This window comes from Maniola jurtina, chromosome 26, assembly GCF_905333055.1.
Source record: "Maniola jurtina chromosome 26, ilManJurt1.1, whole genome shotgun sequence".
In the NCBI taxonomy this organism is placed as follows: domain Eukaryota; kingdom Metazoa; phylum Arthropoda; class Insecta; order Lepidoptera; family Nymphalidae; genus Maniola; species Maniola jurtina.
Window position 1 is genome coordinate 1,487,525 of NC_060054.1, and position 26,983 is coordinate 1,514,507.

General features: G+C 39.2%; 1 protein-coding gene across 1 annotated transcript in view; it reads left to right on the forward strand.

Annotated features, from left to right (window-relative positions):
- Positions 1-26,983, forward strand: part of LOC123878759 (poly [ADP-ribose] polymerase tankyrase) — a 91,897-nt gene that overhangs the window by 63,674 nt on the left and 1,240 nt on the right. Inside the window, exons 11-22 of the mRNA XM_045926061.1 lie at positions 8,124-8,277; positions 11,779-11,847; positions 13,744-13,909; positions 14,799-14,944; positions 15,994-16,067; positions 19,348-19,580; positions 21,803-22,021; positions 22,391-22,503; positions 23,647-23,810; positions 24,539-24,702; positions 25,200-25,362; positions 26,026-26,152. Coding sequence (XP_045782017.1) covers positions 8,124-8,277; positions 11,779-11,847; positions 13,744-13,909; positions 14,799-14,944; positions 15,994-16,067; positions 19,348-19,580; positions 21,803-22,021; positions 22,391-22,503; positions 23,647-23,810; positions 24,539-24,702; positions 25,200-25,362; positions 26,026-26,152 — 1,792 coding nt within the window. The remainder of the gene's footprint in view (positions 1-8,123; positions 8,278-11,778; positions 11,848-13,743; positions 13,910-14,798; positions 14,945-15,993; positions 16,068-19,347; positions 19,581-21,802; positions 22,022-22,390; positions 22,504-23,646; positions 23,811-24,538; positions 24,703-25,199; positions 25,363-26,025; positions 26,153-26,983) is intronic.

Sequence of the window (26,983 nt, forward strand, 5' to 3'; positions counted from 1 at the left end):
GCTATTTTTTAATTACTTTAAAAAACGGTCAAGTGCGAGTCGTACTTGCGCACGAATGGTTCCGCCCCAGTATACAAGAAATAACACTTTTTAATTTTTTTATAATTTTCGTGGTGCCCATTTCGAAATTTGTATTAAGTATTTGTTGATATACCGCATTTATAACGGTAATAGAAACACATTCTGTGAAAATTTCACTCTCTATCTGTTACTTTTCACGAAATATAGCAAGTTGGCAGACAGACGGATTGACGGACAGCGGAGGCTAATGGAGTCCGGGTTGCATGCTTCTGGTACGGAACCCTAAAAAAAAGCGAATACAGAAAAGGTTTATTGGTTTTGATGTGTTATCGTATTTATCTTTTTTACTGTAATTTAACGAAAGTTAGGAATGTTTGTTTTTATTTAAAAAAAACATAATAAAAATGTGTTTATTAACTATAGGCTACGTATAACGAGCCGGCATGGCATCACCGCGCATCACGTGTGCACTGACAATATTTTGACCAATTATTGCTATTTTTTTCTGAGCAATCATTTCTATTTAGGAAACTCAATTAAGTTTTTTAAATTGCTTGAACATCTTAATAGTGTCGAATTGTGATTAAGTCGAATTGTTATGGTAATTAGTGTTGTAGGCATAAACTTACAAACTATTAAAATATTAAGGCTTGGGCAACTCTTGACTTGAAGGTACCTGTATTAAAAGTGGAGGGGAAAACCGATGCCGGAAGGGCTTTCCATATCTTAGCGAATTGGAAACAAGACTATCCGTCACTTTTGACGACCTCCTTGGCGCAGTGGTAAGCGCTGTAGTCTTATTAGTGGGAGGTCCGAGGTTCGATTCCCGGCAGGGGTTAAGAATTTTATAATTTTTAAATCTGGTTTGTTGGGAGGCTTCGGCCGTGGCTAGTTACCACCCTACTGGCAAAGGTACGATACCGTGTAGAAACCAAAAGGGTGTGGGTTTAGTAAAAACTGTTATACTTCTTCCAGGTTAGCCCGCTTTCATCTAACACTGTATCATCACTTACGTGAGATAGCGGTCAAGGGCTAACTATTGTATCTGAAGAAAAAATAAAAAAACCGGCCAAGTGCAAGTCAGACTCGCGCACTGAGGGTTCCCTTCTCGGGTATTTTTTCCAACATTTTGCACGATAAATCAAAAACTATTATACATAAAATGCTCGACAGACACGACGGACAGACAGACAGACAACAGAGTAATCCTATAAGGGTTCCGTTTTACCTTTTGAGATACGGAACCCAAAAAAATTTAAAAAAGTTTCGACTCGACGCTCGAATCATATGAAAATCTCATTTTGGTCATACTAACCCTTGCGGATGTTTTGGTGAAATTCTGTGACAGAGACATAGCGCGTGGAACTCCTCTCATATGTGTTTACACCTACTAATATTGTTGTTTGGAATCAAACAAATCATAATATTATAGTGTTAATGTACCTACCTAACCATAAGTCCATGTACTCAAAGGTGTGTGAAGTCTGTCAGTCCGCATTGGGCCAGCGTGGCAGACTATGGCCTAAAGTCTTAACTCTTCTCACTCTGCGAAGAGACCCATGCTCAATAGTGGGCCGGCAATGAATTTTTTATTCTTATTTTTTTATATTTAGGTATTGTTTGTTGGAATCAAAAAAACTTAATATTATAGTGTTAATAGCTTCTCCCCGCGACTTCGTCCGCGTTTACTACACAAATTTCAGACCCCTATTTTACCCCCTTAAGAGGGCTTTCTCCGTCACTCGTTTCATACAATCGTAGTTCCAATTTCATTTGAATATTAAGCAACCAAAGACCATGAAATTTTGCAGACATATTCTAGAAACTAATATCTATGTCTGTGGTTTTCCAGATTTCTGTTAAAATATTCGGTTTCAAAGTTACGCGGTCTTAAAAAATTTCATACAAATCTTTGAGCCCCTGTAATTTTAAAACTACATATTTTTAGAAAAATCTAAAACACCACAGACACAGATATTAGTTTCTAGAATGTCTGCAAAATTTCATGGCCTTTGGTTGCTTAATATTCAAATGAAATTGGAACTACGATTGTATGAAACGAGTGACGGAGAGAGCCCTGTTAACAAGGAACACATCGTGAGGAAACCTGCAAGCTTGAGAGTTCTCCATATTGTTCTCAAAGATTTTATTTATTTATTATTTATTTATTTATTTATTTTCAGATTCTTACAATGCTAACAGCAAGCAAATGCCAAACCGCATTGCAAGTTATGATTAATGATTATATTATAATTAATTATTAACAAATATTTTCTATTACTACTATTCTATACATAACATAAAACTATTGATATTAATGTTGAACAAATCTAGGCTCTGGTGCTGAGCAATCAATTGATTTAGCGCGGAAAGGGCGCGGGAGGTTGGCGCACTTTGAGCATACCGCGTGCGGGACGACTCGAGCGCAAAGAAAGGCCACTTCCGGCATGACCGGAGCGGCTTGTCCGGCGCCCGTACCGCCAACGCACAACGCGACAATGTGTCCGGATTATCCACCTTATTGTTCATAAGTAGGTAGTAATGGATGAGAGTAGCTCTCTTTCGTCTTAACTCCAGAGAGTCTAGACCCACCATACCCGAGACGAATAAGGAAGGGTACAGATATGGATAGTATCCGTACATTTTTTTGTATAAACCACGCGCGAATTTTCGCTGGACCCTCTCAATGGTAAGTATATGACTAGCACTGAGTGGGCTCCAGACTACAGAGTTGTACTCCAACTTGCTGCGGACATAAGCATTAAATAAGGTAACACATACTAGCGGATTGGTGAAACGCTTACTCTGTCGCATAACAAATCCTAAAAGCTTATGGGCCTCCTTACATATTTTATCTATATGGTCATTAAAACTAAGTTTCACATCAACCGTTAAGCCTAGATCTCGGATTTGTGTAACCCTTTCAAGTGATTCGCCAGATATCTTATAGTCCACGATGATATTGTTAGTTTTATGTGATAGCGTCATGATCTTACATTTAGAAATATTAAATTCCAATAAATTATTCTTTGCCCATACAACTACATTGTTTATGTCCTGCTGGAGTAAGTTTACATCCTTTACATCCTCTATGCTTAGAAACAGTTTTAGGTCGTCAGCAAACATTAAACATTTTGCCTTTTTTACGACGTCAGGCAAGTCGTTAATCATAATCAAGAACAAGGTAGGTCCCAAGGTACTGCCTTGACTCACTCCAGAATGTGTTGGGTAGTAGTCTGATCTATATCTTGCCAATTGAACATATTGTTGTCTGTTCGTAAAATAATTTTGAAAAAAGTTCAAAAGTTTAGGAGTAAACCCTATATTTGATAGCTTTTGCATAAGTACAGACGTTTCCACGCGGTCAAACGCTTTTTTGAAATCGAAATATGCAACATCGACTTGTCTACCAGCATCCATTTCAGCCAAAGCATAGTCAACAAAATTTATATGGTTTGTCAAAGTAGACCGACTGGCTCGAAAACCGTGTTGGCAATTAGACATGTATATTTGAGTTTGCTGTCTAATTTGGTTGTTAATAGCGGTTTCGAAAAGCTTTGCGAAGACTGAAAGCACGGCAATTGGTCTAAAATTGTCAATATTGTTGTTGGAGCTCTGCTTGGGGATAGGCGTAACTTTAGAAATTTTCCATACATTAGGATACGTCGCAGTTGTTAATGATAGATTGTACAAGTATTTTAGAGGTTCTGCCAGCAAGCGTAAGCAGTCCTTGACGATGAAAGGTGGAACTGCATCTGGTCCCGCCGATGTGTTAGGTTTAATTTTTTTTGCCGCTTTAATTAGACTTTTGTCATCAATTAAATAGACATCGATCAGCACAGAAGATTTGGAGCGCATATTATCAGTGGTTATATCGCCTACTACGGGCCTGTTTACCAGAAATACCGACTCAAAGTAAGTAGCAAACGCTTGTGCTGCCTCCTGCTCACAAATGATTTTACCCTTGTTAATAAACTCCTTTGTAACAGATTTTAAATCTTTTTGATTTTTTAAGAATTTCCAAAAATTTGCTGGATCACTGTTGATCTTAAATTCGGTATTTTTTATATAGTTTTTGTAAGCAGAATTTATTAATATTTTAACTAGATGCCTATAGTATTTAAACATTTCCAAGTTATAGGGTTTCCCCTCAGATTTATACTTCTTATGGTTGAAATATTTAAATCTTATGTACTTTATTATTTCCGGCGTATACCATGACGGATATGAATATTGAAAATTTCTAATTAATAATCTCTTAACTGGGACATTTTGATTAAAACAGTCGTACAGTGTATCATAGAATATTTGAACAGCTAAATTCGCGTCATTTACACTGTACAGTGTGTCCCAGTTAATTGATGCCATAGCTTCGTACAGCGAGAAATAGTCCGCCTTACGCCAGTTATACTGCTTATCGCGCGGTTCCCGTGGTGACGTCGCGGGGTGCGCGGGCGGCGCGGCATGCGCGGACGACGGACCGCAGTTTGGCGATTTCAGCGCCAGGCTGAACTCGAGCGCAGGATGGTACGCGTCCGGACGCACGAGCGGCTCCGCAAGCTGTATTTTTGAAACATACTCGCCGTCAAAATTACTCAGCACCAGATCCAAGATACCACCGTATTTATTTCCGATAGTGTTCAACTGTTCTAATTTACAAAATTCCAAAGTACAGTTAAATTGATTTCTTACATTTTGACTACAAGAAGTTAAATTAAAATCGCCTAGTAATATAACTTTAAGTTCTGAGTACTCAGATATAAGATTTTCTATAATATCCAACATATGTAAGTAAAAATGGTCACTGGAACTAGGTGGGATATAGATTACCCCACAAAGAAACTTAATATATTTACATGATATAATTGCAAATACCGCTTCTACACTTTTTTCATAGTTTACTACGTCATTAATTACACGAACAGTATAAGAATCACGCACTGCCAATAAAACACCACCCCAACCGGCTTCGTTAGCGCGGTCACATCGAATTACCGTATATCCTTTAGGAAACAACTCGGCGTCATATACACCACTATTTAAAAACGTCTCGGTGATCGCATAGATGTCATATGGCTGGCTTATAATCGAAAGTTTAAATGTATCAATTTTGCTACGTAACCCTCTGACGTTTTGATATAGGATATCACAGGATTTAGTCCTGCTTAGCTTCGGTGTGCTTCCGAAACCCATTTCTCCACGTCTTTATACAGATATCCTCTGGCCAATTATTCCCGTCCAGAATCAGACTGTCAAATTTTGACTTAACGCCTATTTTAAATGAAGCATAATGGCCGCGAGACTTTAGGGTTTCGACCACACACTTTTCGTTGGCGCACAAGTTTTCCAAATATTCAGCTATGTCCCTGTCGGATGTCCCTTCCTTCACATAATACAAGTGGTAGTAATTCCAACGTTCGGCAGCTTCCAAAGAAATTTTACCTTTTTCGGCTACACCACGTATAACATTCCGTTGAATTCGCGGTCGTCGGTTCGTAACCTGCGTCCATTCATTGTTTACATCAATGCAGTCAGTCCGATCATGAGGTTGCGCACGCGCAAGTGACGGCTTCTGTCCAACTGCGGTGATTGGCGGAGTGTTTGGCGCCGATGCAGTGATTGGCGTTGCCCCACACTCAGATGAGTCAACCGACGATGCAATGCTTGCTCGGCGAGGTGCGCCGGCCGGTACCTTGAGGCGCTTTATTGCCGCTGTTTCACTTTTTGGTGCCTTTAGACGCGCTTGACGAACCGGTCGCTGCAGCGCTTTATTATCGTTGCCTGCATGCACGTCCACATTCGATGACTCGACGGTACTTGACTTGTTTGTGAAATATTTTAACTGTGCTATAACTTCTGTTTGCTGATTAATTAGCGCACTTTGGTCATTCAGTTTTGTTTCTAAGTTATCCACTTTATTACACAAAGTAAGCACTGTCTTTTGCAACTCTTTTATCAAATTTTCAAGGCTTTTTTGAGCCATCTTATGTTTTTACGAATTATTAAACACGGAGATACTCATATACGTGCCGCGGATCGACGTGACGTCGAGATGTGTGACTCCCGTTAGCATGGCGGACTATAACCTAAATCTTTCTCATACCGAAAGGAGACCTGTGCTCAGTAGTGCGCCGGCGATGGGTTGATCGTAATTATGATCGTATATATTTATATGGGCCTTTAAAATATACAGAAGAGGCAGCGCATAGGGCAAAACCCCAACCAAAGCGGTTTTGTGTGTATATATCATAATAGGTATAAGTATAGAACCTGTATATATATTATAATAAATAATACCTATGCCTATTAACATACGTCACGCGATGGATAGGTAGATGGGAAAAAACCTACACAAAAACCTCAGCGTAAACGGTTCTAGGCATGGAATATTTATAGAAAAACCATAAATTATTATAAATGCGTAAATGTGTCTGTCTATCTGTCTGTCTGTTAGCTTTTTACGGCCCATCCGTTTAACCGATTTTTTGATGAAGTTTGACACAGATAACTCTGTACCGAACTTCATCAAAATTACATCCCGAGACGGACTTAGGATTAATCCCGGAAAATCAAAGAGTTCCCACGGGATTTTTAAAAATCTAAGAATAAGTTTATTGCATGAACTGTGTACATGTTTAGGTGTTGTTAATTTATTAGTCCTAACAGTTTACCACTTTGTGGCGTGCAACATTACGAAAATTGGATAAAGTACCTAAGTTAGTAGAACTTTTATATAAATCGCGATGATTAATAATAAACTAAACAACTAAACTAAATAATAATAATTAAAATAATGAACCTAAAACTAAAAAAAACCTTACAAAATATAATATAATAACTAAAATAAATGATTAAAGGAAGTCCCTTTAGGCAAGGTTCCGAAGATAATCGCGATTATTGTTTTCTAAATCGCGACGACGAAGACGCGAAACGAGACACACTTTCGCTAAGATTAAAAGGTGCCCACGCACTTGAACTGAACTGCAACTGAACTGCGCGTCGCGGCAGCGCCCCGCGGGATATTCTCTCCAGCCGCGACGCGCGTACCGCGTAGCGCGTCACTGCCGCGCGTCGCGGCTGGAGAGAATATCATACCTTAAGTATGGATTTGGTGCAGAGGTAGCTTGCGTCCCGAAAATTGACTTTCCTTTTTATCCCGAAGAATTAATTTTTTAAATTTTTTAATTTTAAAACGGGATTTTTTAAAAACCCTAAATCGAAGTCGCGGTTATCTAATAAGCTATAATGTCTATAAACTATGTCGCGCTGACAAAATTGCAGGCAAAAGCTAGTCGTATATAAAGTACTTACTACTTAACATACAGGGTGTTTGGTAATTAGTATATAATGACGACCCGTACCCATGCTACTTTGATCTGATAAATACAATGCTGAAGTATTATGACGAAATAAAATTATAAAAATTTCCATTTTTTTTTAATGTCCATGTTTTCATAGCCCTAACGTGCCCTAACTCACTGAGATCGTTGTCTTGGCCTATCTAAAGATGACCAACGATCTCAGTAAGTTAGGGCACGTTAGGGTCATGAAAACTTTGACATAATTTTTTTTTTTAATTTTGTATGGAAATTTTTACAATTTTATTTCGTTATACTTCAGCATTGTATTTATCAGATCAAAGTAGCATGGGTACGTGTCATCTTTATATACTAATTGCCAAACAGCCCTGTATAAGTAAGTTACATAACCATTTCATGTCTCGTAGTATAATATAACTACACAGTTTTATAAAAATACAGATAAATGAAAATGATCACAATTTTTTTATACGTTCTACCTAGATAATGAGGAATTATATTATATTTTATATTGTTTTTTGTAGTCCACGTGGACTACACAAATTACAAACCCCTATTTACCCCTAATACAACCCCCACTTTAGGGGTTGAATTTTCAAAATTCCTGTCTCAGCGGATGTTTGCATCATAATAGCTATCTGTAGGTATGCCTTTCAGCCCGAACTGTCCAGTAGTTGATAGATCAGTCATTTAGTCACTGCCTGACATGGCAAGACGCAACATGGTGGCTCTTTATCAGTCAATAGAAGTCATCACTCAAGTTGTTCATTCGTTTGTCCTTAGATGCCTGTTCAAACGCAGCTGCCCTGCGGCTGCTAGAAGCCGCGCGGACCGGCGACGTGGAAACCGCGCGGACGATCCTGGACGCGCGGCCGAGGCTCGTCAACTGTCGAGACGTGGACGGACGACATTCTACACCCTTACATTTCGCTGCCGGGTAAGAACCAACTCGGCTGCGTGCGGCTTTTAGAAGCCGCGCGAACCGGCGATGTGGAAACCGCGCGGACGATCCTGGACGCGCGGCCGAGGCTCTTTAACTGTCGAGACGTGGACGGACGACATTCCACGCCCTTACATTTCGCTGCCGGGTAAGAACCAACTCGGCTGCGTGCGGCTGTTAGAAGCCGCGCGGACCGGCGACGTGGAAATCGCGCGGACGATCCTGAATGCGCGGCCGAGGCTCGTCAACTGTCGAGACTGGGTACTCTATAATCCGACAAATTCGATAGTTCAACACTGGCCTGCAAAACTTTTTTCGGATTACCGGGGGTCCACTGTATCATCAGGTCAGGGACGGACATAGGCTACTTTTTATCCCGGAAAATCCAAGATTTCCCCACGGGATTCTTAAAGGCCCATGCATTTATGATTTACTTATATGAATATTGTAGCTTGCGTCCCGAAAATCGACATAGGCTACTTTTTATCCCGGAAAATCCAAGATTTCCCCACGGGATTCTTAAAGGCCCATGCATTTATGATTGACTTATATGAATATTGTAGCTTGCGTCCCGAAAATCGACATAGGCTACTTTTTATCCCGGAAAATCCAAGATTTCCCCACGGGATTCTTAAAGGCCCATGCATTTATGATTGACTTATATGAATATTGTAGCTTGCGTCCCGAAAATCGACATAGGCTACTTTTTATCCCGGAAAATCCAAGATTTCCCCACGGGATTCTTAAAGGCCCATGCATTTATGATTGACTTATATGAATATTGTAGCTTGCGTCCCGAAAATCGACATAGGCTACTTTTTATCCCGGAAAATCAAAGAGTTCCCAAGGGATTTTTTAAAACCTAAATCCACGCGGACGAAGCCGCGGGTATCATCTAGATTTACTATAAGTAGATTTACTATATTTTTTATCCCGGGATCGAACCCTGGATCCCCGAATATTAATTTAAGGTCTTAACCACCGCTCATCGCTCTAAGGCCGTAACCTTGACCTCTAGGCTAATACAGTAATTCGATGAAAATAAACAAACAAAACATCTTTAAAGAATAAAAAAACCAGCCAAGTGCGAGTCAGTCTCGCGCACCGAGGATTCCGTACATAAGTTTTGTTTTAATTTACATATCACACTAATATTATAAAGGAGAAAGTTTGTATGTGTGTGTGTGTGTATGTTTGTTACTCCTTCACGCAAAAACTACTTGACGGATTGGACTGAGAATGGAGATAGAATATACCCTGGATTAGCTCATAGGCTACTTTTCATCCCGAAAAATCGAAGAGTTCCCACGGGAATTTTAAAAACCTACATCCACGCGAACGAAGTCTCGGGTATCAGCTAGTTGACCATATTTATTAGAGATTTTTCGATTGGAAAACTTAATTCGGAGATAAGGAAGGAGGAACTATATTTTTTTCGACATTTTGCACGAGAAATCAAAAACTATAATGCGTAAAAATAAATAAAAATCTGTTTTAGAATGTACAGATAAAGCCCTTTCATACGATACCTTAATCTTATAAACACATTATAATATTTGTTTTGTGATGCAGGTAATCAGAAATTCACGGTTTTCAGATTTTCCGCTTACGCGTGCTATAAATCCTACATACCTGCCGATTTTCATGATTCTAGGTTTTATTTATCGCAGTCTCAGTATTTGTTATTTAAATACAGTATATAGTATACCAAAATATTCATATACATATTAATAATAATATATTAATAATTCATAGTCTTAACTGGTTTAGTTTTTGAGATAGACCCCGTCACACAAATGGTCTAAAACTTTGACGGCCACCCATTTCTTTTTTTTTTTTTGATAAAAAGAATAAAAAACCTATTCATACTCTACTCAATAAGCTTTAAACAAAGATACTCCACATGCTAGGGTAGGAATTTTTACTTATTCATGTATATGAGTCCCCTGAAAAACAATTTCATTGAATAATTTCTTATTCAATATTGGGTTTGGGTCAACGTTCTGCACCAAATACCAGAATTTCAGGTTTGTAACTCATTTCGTCCATAAGCTAGAGACCCGTGTACACTCGGACAGACAGACAGACAGCAGAGTAACATTATTAGGGCTCCGTTTTACCCATTGGGTACGGAACCCAAAAAATATATTATCGTGTACTTAATCAAAACTACACACGTACATTATTTTACATAATGTAACCAATTTACGTGTAACTACGTTATTTATCTCAATTTTTGTTTACCATATCTTTACGTGCGGTCGGGTTTTTTCTAAACCTTGGTCTTCCTAGAAATATATAGTTTCCATTAATATTGAATGAACAAGCTTCTAACCTCTGCTAACTTACGTTCATTTCTAATGATAAGTCGATCGACAGTTAAGTACAATTACGGAGACTACTGTCAGTCTTGTACAAAAAAAAAATCCGGCCAAGTGCGAGTCAAACTCGCCCACCGAGGGTTCCGTACTCGGGTATTTTTTCTAACATTTTGCACTACTATGCATAAAAATAAATAAAAATCTGTTTTAGAATGTACAGGTAAAGCCCTTTCATATGATACCCCACTTGGTATAGTTATGTTACTTTGAAAATAGAAACATTTTATTTTGTGTCATGTAACATCGGTTTTCGGATTTTTTCCTTTACTTGTGCTAGACGACCTACCGACATGCCAAACATGATTCTAGGTCAGCGGGAAGTACCCTATAGGTTTTCTTGACAGACACAACGGACAGACAGACAGACAACAAAGTGATCCTATAAGGCTTCCGTTTTTCCTTTGAGATAGGGAACCCTATTAAAAATAACTAAAATCAGTCAAGTGCGAGTCGGACTCGCACATAAAATATCGGTGGCAATTTTGTTGTTATAGCAGCAATAGAAATACACATTCTGTGAACATTTTAGGTCTCTACCTATTATGGTTCACGAGATACATCCCGCTGGCAGACAGACAGACGGACGGACAGCGGAGGCTTAGTTATAGGGTTCCGTTGGTACCCATCGGGTACGGAACCCTAAAAAACCGGCCAAGTGCGAGTCAGACTCGCGCACTGAGGGTTCCGTACTCGAGTATTTTTCCAACATTTTTCACGATACATGGACGGACGGACAGACAGACAGACAGACAGACAGACAACAAAGTGATCCTATAAGTGTTCCGTTTTTCCTTTTGAGGTATGGAACCCTAAAAAAGTTTTCTCAGAACACGCATTTTGCGTTTACACGGACAATTGAAATCACTCAATCTAGGCAAATTAGCCAATTATGACGTTACGTGACCATATGAAGCAATTTACTGCAAATGATGGATGCATCTTTATTAATGGTACAGAAAATTATTTTGAAAAAGGATAAAATTCTGAGTTCATAAATATAAATGTACTACAACATTAAAATATAGCAAGCGACAGAAAAACAATTTTACTATAATATTTCAGCGTTTATTAAGACGATCGCGGTCGGGTTTTAGTTTTCAACTTTATCTTGTTTCAGATACAACAGGCTACCGCTTGCTCAGCTACTGCTTCAGAGAGGGGCAGATGTCCATGCTAAAGATAAGGGGTAAGTGGTCTTCAAATACATCATGAGAGGTTTTTTATTCATTTTTCATTCGATGAAAGGTCTCCCCTTCCTTTTTTAACCCCCGACCCAAAAAGAGGGGTGTTATAAGTTTGACGTGTGTATCTGTGTATCTGTGTGTCTGTGTATTTGTGTATCTGTGTATCTGTGTATCTGTGTATCTGTCTGTGGCATCGTAGCGCCTAAACGAATGAACCGATTTTAATTTAGTTTTTTTTGTTTGAAAGGTGGCTTGATCGAGAGTGTTCTTAGCTATAATCTAAAAAAATTGGTTCAGCCGTTTAAGAGTTATCAGCTCTTTTCTAGTTTTCTTGTAGAAAAGAAGGTTAGATAACCGTTAGGTTCATAATATTATGTCAATAGACAAATGTCAAGCTGTCAAGATGGACGTTGCCTAAATACATAATTATTTACTTGAAAATGATGTTTTGGAAAACTCAAGTACTTTGGATCGTCGGGGGTGTTATAAATTTTTAATTTACACTTGTTTACAGATCTGTACCAAAATCTTACAAAATCGTTAAATTCAAATTGAAATTCAAAATATTTTGATTAAATTAGACTTTTACAAGTACTTTTGAATCGTCACGAGCATCTACCACTGGTTCGGAATGCCTGTCTGCTTTGATCTTGTGGTAAATGAAATTCTGTACGTAGTTGAAATTCCTCGGATACGTACGATGCGATTTGCTTCCTCGTTTCTAATCCGAACTTCTAGAACGCCCTTCCGGCATCAGTATTCCCTTCCACTTTTAATATGGGTACCTTCAATTTAAAAGTGAATAGGCAACTTCTAGGCAAGCGCGCTCCATCTTAGGCTGCATCATCACTTGCTAGCGAGTCTGATTGCAGCCAAGCGCTAGTCTGTAAATTAAATCAAAATGACCACGACGACCCGTCAACATACTATACGGTTTTTTCTTCTTTTTGAGGTACGGAACCCTAAAAATTTTAAAATGTCTGCCATGATAATGAAAAAAAAGTTATTTATTTTGCACGATGGTACGGAGCCCTACGTATGCATGTCCAACTCGCACTTGACCGGTTTTTTTTCAATCTCGACTCGTTTCTATCTTCCATTCTTTTCTTTCGTCTCTTTGACGATTCAAAAGTACTTGTAAATATATTCATGATCAATCCATTTCCGCCCCACTACTGATACAGGTCCCGTAGGAACTCTTTGATTTTCCGTGATTAAAAGTTTTTTTTTTTATTCACTATAGGTAAGCGCTTGACCACAATCACACCTGATGGAAAGTGATGATGTGGTCTAAGATGGGACGCGCTTACCTAGAAGGTGCCTATTCACTCTTGTTTTAAAGATACCCGGATTGTAATTGGTAGGAAACACAGATCGCGGAAGAGTATTCCAAAGCTTAGCCATGCGTATGAGGAATGAAGACGCAAAACGTTTTGTGCGTGTAGATGGAATGTCGACGACATAAGGATGGAAACTCGCCCGACGTCTTGCGGTTCGGTGGTAAAATGGTGAAGGGGGGACAAGATCGCAAAGTTCCTGTGCACACTCTCCGAAATATATCCTATAAAACACCGATAAGCCGGCGACCTTACGGCGGTGATCGAGACTTTGAAGTTTCGCCAACAAAGGAGAGTCTTCGCCTATAAGTCTCCTAGCTCGACGGTCAACGGCATCCAGAGCCGCTAGTTGGTACTTTGCGGAGCCATCATAGAGGCGACTGCAGTACTCCATGCACGACCTAGTCCTAGTAGTAGCCTATGTCCTTCCCCGGGATGTATCACAAGTCTGGAACATTAAAATCGGTTCAGCGGTTGGGCAGCAGACAGACAGACACACTTTGTCATTTATAATATTAGTATGGAAGTATGGATTTTGATATTTTTTTTGAATTTTTTCAGTGGTCTGGTGCCTCTGCACAATGCGTGCTCGTACGGTCACTTCGAGGTGACTGAGTTGCTGGTGTCCGCGGGCGCTGGGGTCAACGCGGCGGACCTCTGGCGCTTTACGCCGCTGCACGAAGCCGCTGCTAAGGGCAAGGCGGACATAGTCAGGTTATTGCTCAAGGTCAGTGGAAGGGAAAAAGACAGGCGTCATACATTATGTCTATTGGAACACCCCCAGCATAAAAAAATAGAGCAACACTACTACAAGTAATGACCACCTCGATAACAACTACAACACACCTTAAGTATAGTTTGTTACGGCTATGTTCACGTACTAGAGGATGCCCACGACTTCGTCCGCGTGGATTTAAGTTTTTAAACATCCAGTGGGAACTGTTTGATCTTCCGGGATAAAATGCCTAAGTCAATTACAGGGACGCAGGCTACCTCAGGCTAGGATGGGTTTTTAAGAATCCCGTGGGAACTCTTTGATTTACCGGGATAAAAAGTAGCGTATGTTCGTCCCTGGGATGTAAGCTGACTCTGTACCAAATTTCATCAAAATCGGTCAATCTTGATCGATAGCTCAACGGTTGAGGAGCGGACTGAATTCCGAAAGGTCGGCGGTTCAAACCCGTTGCACTATTGTCGTATTCACTCCTGGCACAAGCTTTACACTGAATTGGAGGGGAAAGGGGAGTATTAGTCATGATTAGCATGGCTAATATTTCTTAAAAAAAACTGTTGGGCCATGAAAAGGTGGCTGACAGATAGACACTTTCGCATTTATAATATTACTAGCTGATACCCGCGACTTCGTTCGCGTGGATGTAGGTTTTTTAAAATTCCCGTGGGAACTCTTTGATTTTCCGGGATAAAAAGTAGCCTATGTGCTAATCCAGGGTATAATCTATCTTCATTCTAAATTTCAGCCCAATCCGTCCAGTAGTTTTTGCGTGAAGGAGTAACAAACATACACACACACACACACACACATACAAACTTTCTCCTTTATAATATTAGTGTGATTAGTATGTATATGGAAGTATGGATATAAATCTTTTATGCAGCACGGAGCGGATCCGACACGACGGAATCGCGACGGCCTCACGCCCCTCCAGCTGGTGAGAGCGGGAGATAGCGATACTGCAGATGCTCTGCGAGGGGATGCTGCGCTGTTAGACGCTGCGAAACGCGGGGACCTCGCTAGAGCCAAGTGAGTTACTACTGCTGATTTGATCCTGCTTATTTTTCAGGGTTCCGTACGAACGAACGAACGAAAAGGAAAACGGAACCCTTATAGGATCACTTTGTTGTCTGTCTGTCTGTCAAGAAACCTATAGGGTACTTCCCGTTGAATTAGAATCATGTTTGGCAGGTAGGTAGGTCTTATAGCACAAGCACCGGAATAAATCCGAAAACCGCGAATTTGTGGTTACATCATTTAAAAAAAATTACAAGTGTAAATTAAAAATTTATAACACCCCCGACGATCCAAAGTATTTGAGTTTTCCAAAACATCATTTTCAAATAAATAATTATGTATTTAGGCAACGTCCATCTTGACAGCTTGACATTTGTCAATTGACTTAATATTAAGAACCTAACGGTTATCTAACCTTCTTTTCTACACGAAAACTAGAAAAGAGCTGATAACTCTTAACCGGCTGAACCAATTTTTTTGGATTATAGCTAAGAACACTCTCGATCAAGCCACCTTTCAAACAAAAAAAACTAAATTAAAATCGGTTCATTCGTTTAGGCGCTACGATGCCACAGACAGATACACAGATACACAGATACACAGACACACAGATACACAGATACACACGTCAAACTTATAACACCCCTCTTTTTGGATCGGGGGTTAAAAATGTGTTTCAATTTTCAAAGATAACTATACCAAGTGGGGTATCATATGAAACCATCAATGTGATAATAAGTTTTTTTATTACTAACTATTAGCAAGCTGAAGTGGCAGTGGGCAGGCCTTGCCTGTCGTAGAGGCGATGGCCGTCGGAGCCGGAAAGTCCTTGAGTGGAGACCGCGTATAAGCAAGCGTAGTGTGGGACGCCCTCCAGCACGATGGTCCGACGATATAAAGCGGCTGGCGGGAAGTGGCTGGATGAGGAAGGCTGGGGACCGGGTGTGGTGGCGCTCTATAGGGAAGGCCTATGTCCAACAGTGGATGTCCACAGGCTGATGATGATGATGATGAAGTTTTTTACATCCTGTATAGAATTTTATTAAATGTGTTTGTTTCAGGAAATTGATAACACCACAAAATGTCAACTGTAGAGACTCGCACGGTAGAAATTCCACACCTCTACATCTTGCTGGTGAGAATTTATTCATTTTACATTACCTATCGCGTATTTGTAGCCGTTTTTAGGGTTCCGTACCTCAAAAGGTAAAACGGAATCCTTATAGGATCACTTTGTTGTCTGTCTGTCCGTCCGTCCGTCCGTCCGTCCGTCCGTCCGTCGTGTCTGTCAAGAAACCTATAGGGTATTTTCCCAATCATCATGAAATTTGGCAGGTAGGTAGATCTTATAGTACAGATACAGGAATAAATCTGAAAACCGCAAATTTGTGGTTACATAATTTAAAAAAAAATTAAAACTTGTTTCAATTTCCAAAGTCAGATAACCATACCACGTGGGGTATCATATGAAAGGGCTTTACTTGTACATTCTAAAACAGATTTTTATTTATTTTTATGTATAATAGTTTTTCATTTATCGTACAAAATGTTGGAAAAAAACCCGAGTGCGGAACCCTCGGTGCGCGAGTCTCACTCACACTTGGCTGGATTTTTATATATTGTACAATTAGTCCTCCGAATACGGGCCAACTTCTTTGTATTCAGTAATCGAGATCACAAAAGTTTGATTCAATTTTAGCATACTTTTGCTTGAATTTAAGTTTTGGTTTATATTCAAAGGCTATAAACATCCGGATTAAAAAAATTATTGTGATTCAAAGTGTTCCGTTCGACGCATCTTTAACTAGCATTCAACCGGTCTTGCTTGTTATTCAGTATCTAATTATAAGTATAATTACGTGTGTAATTAGTTGTAATTTCCGGAACCTCGTCTTTATTACCCGACTGCGGCAAAGCCAAAAGGAAGGGTTATGATTTTAGCAGTCTATGTATGTATGTAAGTATGTATGTACATATGTCTGTGTGTTCCACCGTAGCGCCTAAACTACTGGGCCGATTCTGATGAATGAGGTGTCAATTGATTCGTTGTAAAGGTCCAGGTGACATAGGCTACATTTTATACGAACAAGATTAAATTGAAAACTAAAACCCGACTGCGATCGTTTTAATAAACACTTAAATACTATAGTAAAATTGACGTAGAATCAGGGTTTTCGAAAACCCCGTGGGAAGTCTTTGATTTTCCGAGATAAAAAATGCCTATGTCGGTCTCCGGGTTGCAAGACGACATCTGTACCTTTGTCGAAATCGGTTGAAAACGTTTTAATTTTTGTAGGGCTCCGTACCTCAAAAGGAAAAACGGAACCCTTATAGGATCACTTTGTTGTCTGTCTGTCTATCTGTCTGTCTGTCTGTCCGTCGTGTCTGTCAAGAAACCTATAGGGTACTTCCCGTTGACCTAGAATCACGAAATTTGGTAGGTGGGTAGGTCTTATAGCACAAGTACAGGAATAAATCTGAAAACCGTTACATCGTTAAAAAAAAATGTGTTTCAATTTTCAAAATAAGATAACTACCAAGTAGGGTATCATATGAAAGGGCTTTACCTGATATCCTAAAATGGATTTTTATTTATTTTTATGTATAATAGTTTTTGATTCATCGTGCAAAATGTTGGAAAAAATACCTGAGTACGGAACCCTCAGTTCGCGAGTCTGACTCGCACTTGGCCGGTTTTTTAATGATGTAACCAATAATTCACGGTTTTCGGATTTTTTCCTTTACTTGTGCTCTGTAAGACATTGCTACCTACCGAATTTCGTAATTCTAGGTCAAAAGTACCCTATACGTTTTGATTCCTTTTTCTTGACAAAGACGACATATATACAGGGTGGTCAAAAAGTCGTGGATCAAATGAAATAGGGAGATAGAGGAGGTCATTTCCAGCAAAAAAAAATTCTACAGCATGGCCATATTTAAATTGCCCTAAGAGTTATGAATATTTTTGGGTTTTTTAACAAAATACCAGATTCTCTTACAATTAGACTAATTAAAAAAAAAAGAGATAAAAAACAATAAAACAAACGATGCTGTGTCATCACTAGATAATGTATCAGCACTACAAACCTTCTATTGAGGCTGTGGCTACCAAATTACAAGAGCAATTAATTTTTTTCCAAAACTTTTAAAACGTTACCAAAAATTAAATGTCACTTTAAAAGCGCACTGTGAAAAAAAATTGTACTACGGAAAAGTGACCCTGTATCAGAAAAACTTGCTGATTTAATGCCAATTTAAATGAGGTATAACACATTACTCATTGTTTCGTAATTCTGGTATTATAATCGTTTTTTCATATCAAGGTGCAAATTTCAGTAGATTAGTTTACTCCAAAATAATTTTGAAGATTATCATGCTGCTAGTTAAACTGTTAGTTTTTTGTACGTTGGAATGCTAGAAACATCACTGTGTGTCACACTTAAAATTTGTGAAAAGAACAGAAACTCTTTACTACCACCACGTGCCAGAACTACCCAGAACGCCCGTCTTGCAAGTAGTTCATCTTTTCTAGGAAACAAAAGAATAAAGAAACTATGCCTCTCGTTCACACTAATCATCCATTTTATTTGCATTGTTGGAATAAGGAAGGATGTGAAAGAGAGGCATAGTTTTTTTATCCATTTTTTCCTAGAAAAGAGGGCGTTCTGGGTAGTTCTGGCACGTGGTGGTAGTGAAGAGTTTCTGTTATTTTCACAAATTTTAAGTGTGACAAGCACAGTGATGTTTCTAGCATTCCAACGTACAAAAAACTAACAGTTTAACTAGCAGCATGATAATCTTCAAAATTATTTTGAATTAAACTAATCTACTGAAATTTGCACCTTGATATGAAAAAACGATTATAATACCAGAATTACGAAACAAAGAGTAATGTGTTATACCTCATTTAAATTGGCATTAAATCAGCAAGTTTTTCTGATACAGGGTCACTTTTCCGTAGTACAATTTTTTTTCACAGTGCGCTTTTAAAGTGACATTTAATTTTTGGTAACGCTTTAAAAGTTTTGGAAAAAAATTAATTGCTCTTGTAATTTGGTAGCCACAGCCTCAATAGAAGGTTTGTAGTGCTGATACATTATCTAGTGATGACACAGCATCGTTTGTTTTATTGTTTTTTATCTCATTTTTTTTTAATTAGTCTAATTGTAAGAGAATCTGGTATTTTGTTAAAAAACCCAAAAATATTCATAACTCTTAGGGCAATTTAAATATGGCCATGCAGTAGAATTTTTTTTTGCTGGAAATGACCTCTTCTATCTCCCTATTTTGTTTGATCCACGACTTTTTGACCACCCTGTATATAGACAAACAGACAGACAACTAAGTGATCGTATAAGGGTTCCTTTTTTCCTATTAAGGTACGGAACCTAATAACGTACGATATTTTGTTAAAGCGGGCTACAACAACCTTGAAGTCGCCGAAGCACTCTTAGAGGCAGGAGCGGCGGTGTCCGCACGAGACAAAGGGGGGTTAGTGCCCCTCCATAACGCGGCGTCCTACGGCCACGTCGAGCTCGCCGCGTTGCTGCTGAGGGCTGGAACCCCCCCTAACGCGGCGGACAGATGGGGCTTCACCCCCCTTCACGAGGCTGCGCATAAGGCCCGGACGCAGCTGTGTGCTTTATTGGTATGTTTTTCATAGAATAGAATAGAATAGATTTTTATTCAAATAAACTTTTACAAGTGCTTTTAAATCGTCAAATAATTTACCACTGGTTCGGAATGCCGTTCCTACCGAGAAGAACCAGCGAGAAACTCGGCGGTTGCTCTTCATAGTTTCTATAACAGGTTTTCTGTTGAAATCTATAGAGTGCACTTTGACTTTGCTTAGACTTAAGTTTCAGTTAAAACGAAACAGCTTTCTAGCATCGTACTGCAAGGCATCGTCAAGGTCTGCATCCGTACGTAGTTGAAATTCCTCGGGCACGTACGAAGCGATTTGCTTCCTCGTTTCTAATCTGAACCGCTAGGATATGGAACGCCGTCCCGGCATCAGTTTTCCCTTCCACTTTTAGTATGGGTACCTTCAAGTTAAGAGTGAATAGGCATCTTCTAGGCAAGCGCGCTCCATCTTAGGCTGCATCATCACTTGCTAGCAGGTCTGATTGCAGCCAAGCGCTGGTCTGCAAATAAAAAAAAAGACTAACAATAATTTTAATGATTGCATGTTGACATACTTTTTTTTTTGCTTTTGATGTTTGTTTTTCACATAGATTTTATATCATTTTTATTATTTCTTGTACATAATGGTAATAACTATGAACCATTGTCTTTTTAATAGAATAGAATAGAAATTATTTATTTGCATAATGTGTGTTACAATCACACTTCACACTAATATTATAAAGGCGAAATTTTGTATGTGTGTGTGTGTGTGTGTGTGTGTGTGTATGTTTGTTACTCCTTCACGCAAAAACCACTGGACGGATTTGGCTGAAATTCGGAATGGAGATAGATAATATGCTGGATTAGCACATAGGCTACTTTTTATCCCGGAAAACCAAAGAGTTCCCACGGGATTTCGAATAACCTAAATCCACGCGGACGAAGTCGCGGGCGTCATGGAATCCGTGCGAAGCAGGGGCGGGTCGCTAGTTTTGTTATAATCAAATCATTTTCCTGTATACACGGTAATTGACGATAACATATTCATCATACAAAAAATAATTTGTATAAATTACTGTAATAAGCATAACTCCACGCAACAATTTAAATAATGTGTGCTCGTTTAGTAATGCCTAATTATTTATTATTGATGTATTTTAGTTATTTTTTTTTTGCCGTTGAAAATCATCGAAAAACTATTATGAAAACGTTTTTAGGGTTCCGTACCTCAAAAGGAAAAAGGAAGCCCTATAGGATCACTTCGTTGTCTGTCTGTCTGTCTGTCCGTCCGTCCGTACGTCCGCGTCCATCCGTCCGTCGTGTCTCTCAAGAAACCTATAGGGTACTTCCCGTTGACCTAGAATCATGAAATTTGGCAGGCAGGTAGGTCTTATAGCACAAGTACAGGAATAAATCTGAAAACCGCGAATTTGTTTTTACATCATTTAAAAAAAATTAAAACGTGTTTCAGTTTTCAAAGTAAGATAACTATACCAAGTGGGATTTCATATGAAAGGGCTTTACCTGTACATTCTAAAGCAGATTTTTATTTATTTTTATATAAATTTTATATATAACCCCTATAGGATCACTTCGTTGTCTATCTGTCTGTCTGTTGTGTCTGTTTGCTGTCAAGAGAAGGGAATGAAAACCTATGAAATTTGGCAGGTTAGCAATGTCTTATAGCACAAGTAAAGGAAATATATTACCATATTTTCTGTCTTTTATTCTCCATCCTTTTTTAGCGATATTAATAAGAAGAAGATACTCTAAATTTAGTTTAGAGAAAACCATCAGAATTGACAACTACGAGTATGTGAATAACGAAATGCTTAACATTCTACTCCCTTTACAAACTCTCGCACTGCCAAGGGTCACTGGTAGAGATCTCTTATAGAGATAAGTGCTTCCCTGTCCACTTTTTCTTTCTTTTTGTCTTTATTGTTACAACTGGTACAAATTAAACAAGTGTAAATTAAAAATTTATAACACCCCCGATAAGTGACTAACTACGTAAAAGAGCTGATAACTTTCAAACGGCTGAACCGATTTTTTTGGATTATAGCTAAGTACACTCTCGGTCAAGCCACCTTTCAAACAAAAAAAAAACTAAATTAAAATCGTTTCATTAGTTTAGGAGCTACGATGCCACAGACAGATACACAGATACACACGTCAAACTTATAACACCCCTCTTTTTGGGTCGGGGGTTAAAAAAAATTAACCATAAAGTTATTCTCACAGCTAGCACATGGTGCGGACCCGTTCCTCAAGAACCAGGAGGGTCAGACGGCCGTGGAGCTGGCGGGAGCTGATGACGTCAGATCCTTACTCCAGGATGCTATGACGGGTAGTGCCGTAGCGGGATCTGAGCCCGTGGCGCCGCCCGCGCCCGCGCCGCTACCGCCACCGCACTGCCCCGTGCTGCTACCCAGCGGTGACACCGTGCCTCTACCCCTACCCGTGAGTATAATGCTGATGACGTCAGATCCTTACTCCAGGATGCTATGAAGGGTAGTGCCGTGGCGGGTTCTTATTCTTCTCGACACAACGAAAGACTCAGTTTTAGAGCCATTACCATGTCTCTGTTCTGCTAGATCACCAGGGTTAGTGATTTTAAGTGGGTAGAGATGGTTAGACAGGAGTATAGTAAGATAATAAAGGCATGGTTGTTCCACTAGCTGTAAGTAACAACTGACTTCAGCTAATGGTGTCAAACTTCACTTCAAGTTATTGTGATAGATTGTGTGCCCCTATCTGTAGAAATATTGATAGGTATACCCAAATATGGAAACCGGATTCTTCTATTAAAATCAACAAATTTTCATACAGGTTATGCCTACAAATTACTGGTCGGAGGGTTCCCGTGGAAGCCTAGAGGATGCAGCGGGCAGACCTGCCTCTGCTCTCTCCACTTCTGAATCTCTACAGACTTTCTTGACCAGGTATTATATACATATATTAGTATAGTTTAAAATGACTTTAGTTTTAAATCCAAGTATCCTTTCAAATCCTATCAACCAGTCAGCAGGGGTTCACTCCTAGACATTGCCCTAGGTGGATGCGACGGGCCTGCCCGCGAAATTCAAATTTAAGTTGGTTTTTCGCAATTTATCAACTAATACGATAACGTAGGCTTTATGGCATTTTAATTGCGACAATGGCAGTATCATCCTCACAGGTTTATATAAAAATCTTTACTTGAAAGGGTCCAGTTTAAGATATTAGCTCTAGTATCGACTAATTCTTACAAGTCAGTCGATACTAGAGCTAATTTCTTAAACTGGACAGAACTGGACATTAAATTTGAATTCCGTCTCATGCCCCTCAGTAAGTGACCTTTGCATGTCTCTAATTTTTTCAGTTATTCAGTGTCGTGTTTTCATTCTCGATTCGTTTTTTGCTTTCTTTGGCGAATGTTTTTTTGAATATCATCTTTAGTGAATGCTGACTCAGTGTCTGACACTAAATGATAGCCACGGAGCTGGTTCGTTCTACATTGCTGCTTCACTGAGTGATATTAAAATATTTTTTCGTAGAAAACCTCTGGATTAGAAATAAATGTCAAATTAGTTTGATGGCTATCAGTGTTACACAATAAATACAATGTTGAATCATGTCAGTGAATCCTTGGGCAAGACAGCTTTTGTTCTGTCATTTATTTTCAAACTAGAGGATGCCCGCGACTTCGTCCGCGTGGATTTAGGTCTTTGAAGTTCCCGTGGGAAGTGTTTGATTTTCCGGGATAAAAAAATTGTCTATATCAATAACATGGAAACAAGCTACCTCGGTATCAAACATACAAATTGGTTGAGCGGATAGGTATTTAGGAATCCCGTGGAAACTCTTTGATTTTCCGGGATAAAAAGTAGCATATGTCGGTCCCCGGGATATAAGCTAACTCTGCACCAAATTTTGTCAGAATCTGTTAAACTGTTGGGACGTGAAAAGGTAACAGACAGACAAACAGACACACTTTCGCATTTATAATATTAGTACGGATTGCATTACTTTGTTTTGGCGACGTATTTATTGAAATATTGGTGTGTTCTGTACTATCGCTGATTTTCTGAAATATATTGTTCCAGCATTGGTCTGGAACAGCTGGCACCTGTTTTGGAACGGGAACAGATAACGGTGGACATCTTATCCGAGATGTGTCACGAAGACCTGCGAGCGGTGGGCGTGGCTGCGTACGGGCATCGGCATCGACTGATTAAGGCTGCTCGACACAGCTTGCAGACGCATTCCGGTAAGATAGCACCCTTATGTGGAGCGGGGAAAGAGCTGTATCTAACTGTACTATAGGTCTGTGTTGACGTTTGCTGGCGCGCGTGCGGTGCCTTTTTGGAGTGTTTTTTTTTTTTTGTTAAAAGTGGCCGGTTTTTGTGTTTCACTGGTGTTTTTTGGTGGTGGAACTGACTGGGAAGCGCTCTAAGGGGGCGCCGCGCGTGTGTCGGTTAGCGTCGGCACAGACGAAGTCCATACTTATAGTTTCCCATGAGTTTCCCTAACTTGTAAATAACTACAAACTTGACATTGGCTAATCTTTGTAAAGCCAGACGAGAGAAGAAAGAAAAACTGTCAGTATAGCAATCTCTCTGTTACATAATACTATACAAATGACAGATAGAAAAATCTCAGTGGGTGTTAACCTTTTTGAGTCACCAACCAATCACAAACATATTTTTTTTAAACACGTTCTAAATTCAATGTGAAAATGTTTTCAAAAAAAACATTCCAAATTCAATTCGAAGACAATTTCGTTTGTGATTGATTGGTGACTCAAAATTTGTAACGCCCATTGAGATTTTTCTTTCTTTCATTTGTATGGGATTTTGTACCTAACCGAGAGATTCTATTAACTTCTCTCCGTGGATACAGTATAGTATGAGACTTAACAGGCTGCATGGCCTACGACCTTTGCCTTTCCTGAAGGGCATAAAAATAAAACTAACTAACTCATTATTATGTTAACAGAATGGTATGGTGGCACAACACTAGTGGACGTGACGCCCAGCACCGGGGAGTGCGGAGAGAACGGAGAGAGCGAGTTCGCAGTTCTGGAGAGAGAGATGCAGGCTGGCGTGCGTATGCACAGGGACCATGCGGGCGGACACTTCACTAGATACAACATTGTTAGGGTAAGAGTGCGGAGAAAACGGAGAGTTTCATTTTATTTTATTCATTATAGAACCGCCCACAGTTGAGTTATTAATGAAAAATTTAAGGAACAAATAGCCATATTATTACATGCTCTTCATATTCATGCAGATTAAAGCGGACATTGTTATAACTGTAGAAACAAAGGACATTAGGCTAAAGATTGTTAGAATTTATATCATGCACTAAATGCAAGGGTGATACTTTATTTTGTTATTGCTGTTTTACCAAATGTAATAAAATTACAAAATACGTGTAGAAAGAAAAACTGACTGACAGCAATGTATAAATCAAACTTTTTTTTTTAAATTAATATACTGTCACAAAAAATTCTTACAAAATATACAGACTGTAAATATATAAACTGCAGAGTCTAGAAATTGAGATTTTTTCTGTAACTACCACTGAAGACAAACAGACAAAGACAAAGTCATCATAAGTGTGGAAACACTTATGATGACTTTGTCTGTCTGTACAGATACAAAAGCTCGTGAACGGGCGGCTGTGGGAGCGGTACCAACATCGCAGACGCGAGGTGACGGAGGAGGCCGGAGTCACCAATGAGAGGATGCTGTTCCACGGCTCGCCTTTCATCAACGCCATCGTGCAGAAGGGCTTTGACGAGAGACACGCGTACATTGGTAATTATATGACATACATACACACATACACTAGAGGTGTCAAATATGGTTATATTCGTAAGTATATCATAGTATGTATTAACATTTGTTACAGAAAAATATTTAATATTTTGTATCATAAAATATTTAAAAAAAAAATTGACATTTGACACCCCACTCGATACAAAAGCAAAAAAAAATTTTTGAGACTCCCACTTTTTTTCATGTAACATCTTTTAGGTTAATTTTTTTCGTATAAAATGTAGCCTATGTCACCCGGACCTTTACGACGAATCGATTGATACCTCATTCATCAAAATCGGCCCAGTAGTTTAGGCGCTACAGTGGAATACACAGAATCTGGACACACACACACATACATACACACATACATCCAACATAGACTGCTGAAATCATAACCCTTTGGCTTTGCTGCAGTCGGGTAAAAAGTTACTTACCTCTGTGCCCATTCTTTAGATAGAGCTTTAGCCTGTGCTTCGGTGGGAATGTCGCCTGTTACAAGGAGCTCCCCCCCCCCCCCCCTTCCCCCTTGGCTTTTGAGTTGATTGAGTTATTATTTGACATCTCTAACATACACAGGAGGAAGCAAATCATTGACTGGCGAACAAATGGACGGAGACAACTCTACCCACGTATCTCTTTAAAAAACATCGTTTTGTTCAGGTGGCATGTTCGGCGCGGGTATTTACTTCGCGGAACACTCGTCCAAAAGTAATCAGTACGTGTATGGCTTCGGAGGAGGTTCTGGCTGTCCCACGCATAAGGACCGATCCTGCTATCTATGTCATAGGTGAGTATAACTGTTGATTACTAGATGATAGCCGCGACTTTGTCCTCGTGGATGTAGGTTTTAGCCCGCGGAACTTTGATTTTCCGGGATAAAACTAGTCTGTGTCATATGTCAGGGTATAAGTTATCTCCATTCAAAATTTCAGCCAAATCCGTCAAGTAATTTTTGCGCGAAAGAGTAACAAACACAAACACACATATTATAGTGTGATTTTGTAAGTGCAACAAAATGCTTCAATTGTGAGTATCAATGACATGTTGCTAATGATTGTAATAAATATTTTAAAATCAAAATTTAATTATTTCATGTAGAGCAATCTCGTATCTCGCTGCAAAAAAGGCAGTAGTTGCTATTTTCTAATCGGAAAAGTTACATTATTAGAATGTAACAATTCACTACACCATATTGTTTTACCTCACTTTATACCAAAATCGGTTAGACGGATGGGCAAGCTGACAGACAGACTTTCGCATTTATAATATTAGTACGGAAGTATGGTATAGGGGTATTAAAGGTGTCTAATTCCGGCATACTTTGAAAAGTAGTCTAGGAGGGCCAATCCAAACGTTGTAACTGTGGGAATTATGGACATTCGATCAAAGATTGTTCTAAAAATGCAACATGCAAATTGTACTTCTATTTGTGTTGTTTATTGTTTTATTTTCATACTAGCTGTGCCCGCGACTTCGTTCGCGTGGAATAGTGACTTTTCGGGCAGCATATACTCTGTACGTTAAAAATGTTCGCCGTGATTCTTTAAATTGACATAACTTTTTTATTTCTGAACCGATTGACATGAAATAAACACTAAATGTTAAGTGAAGCTTACTA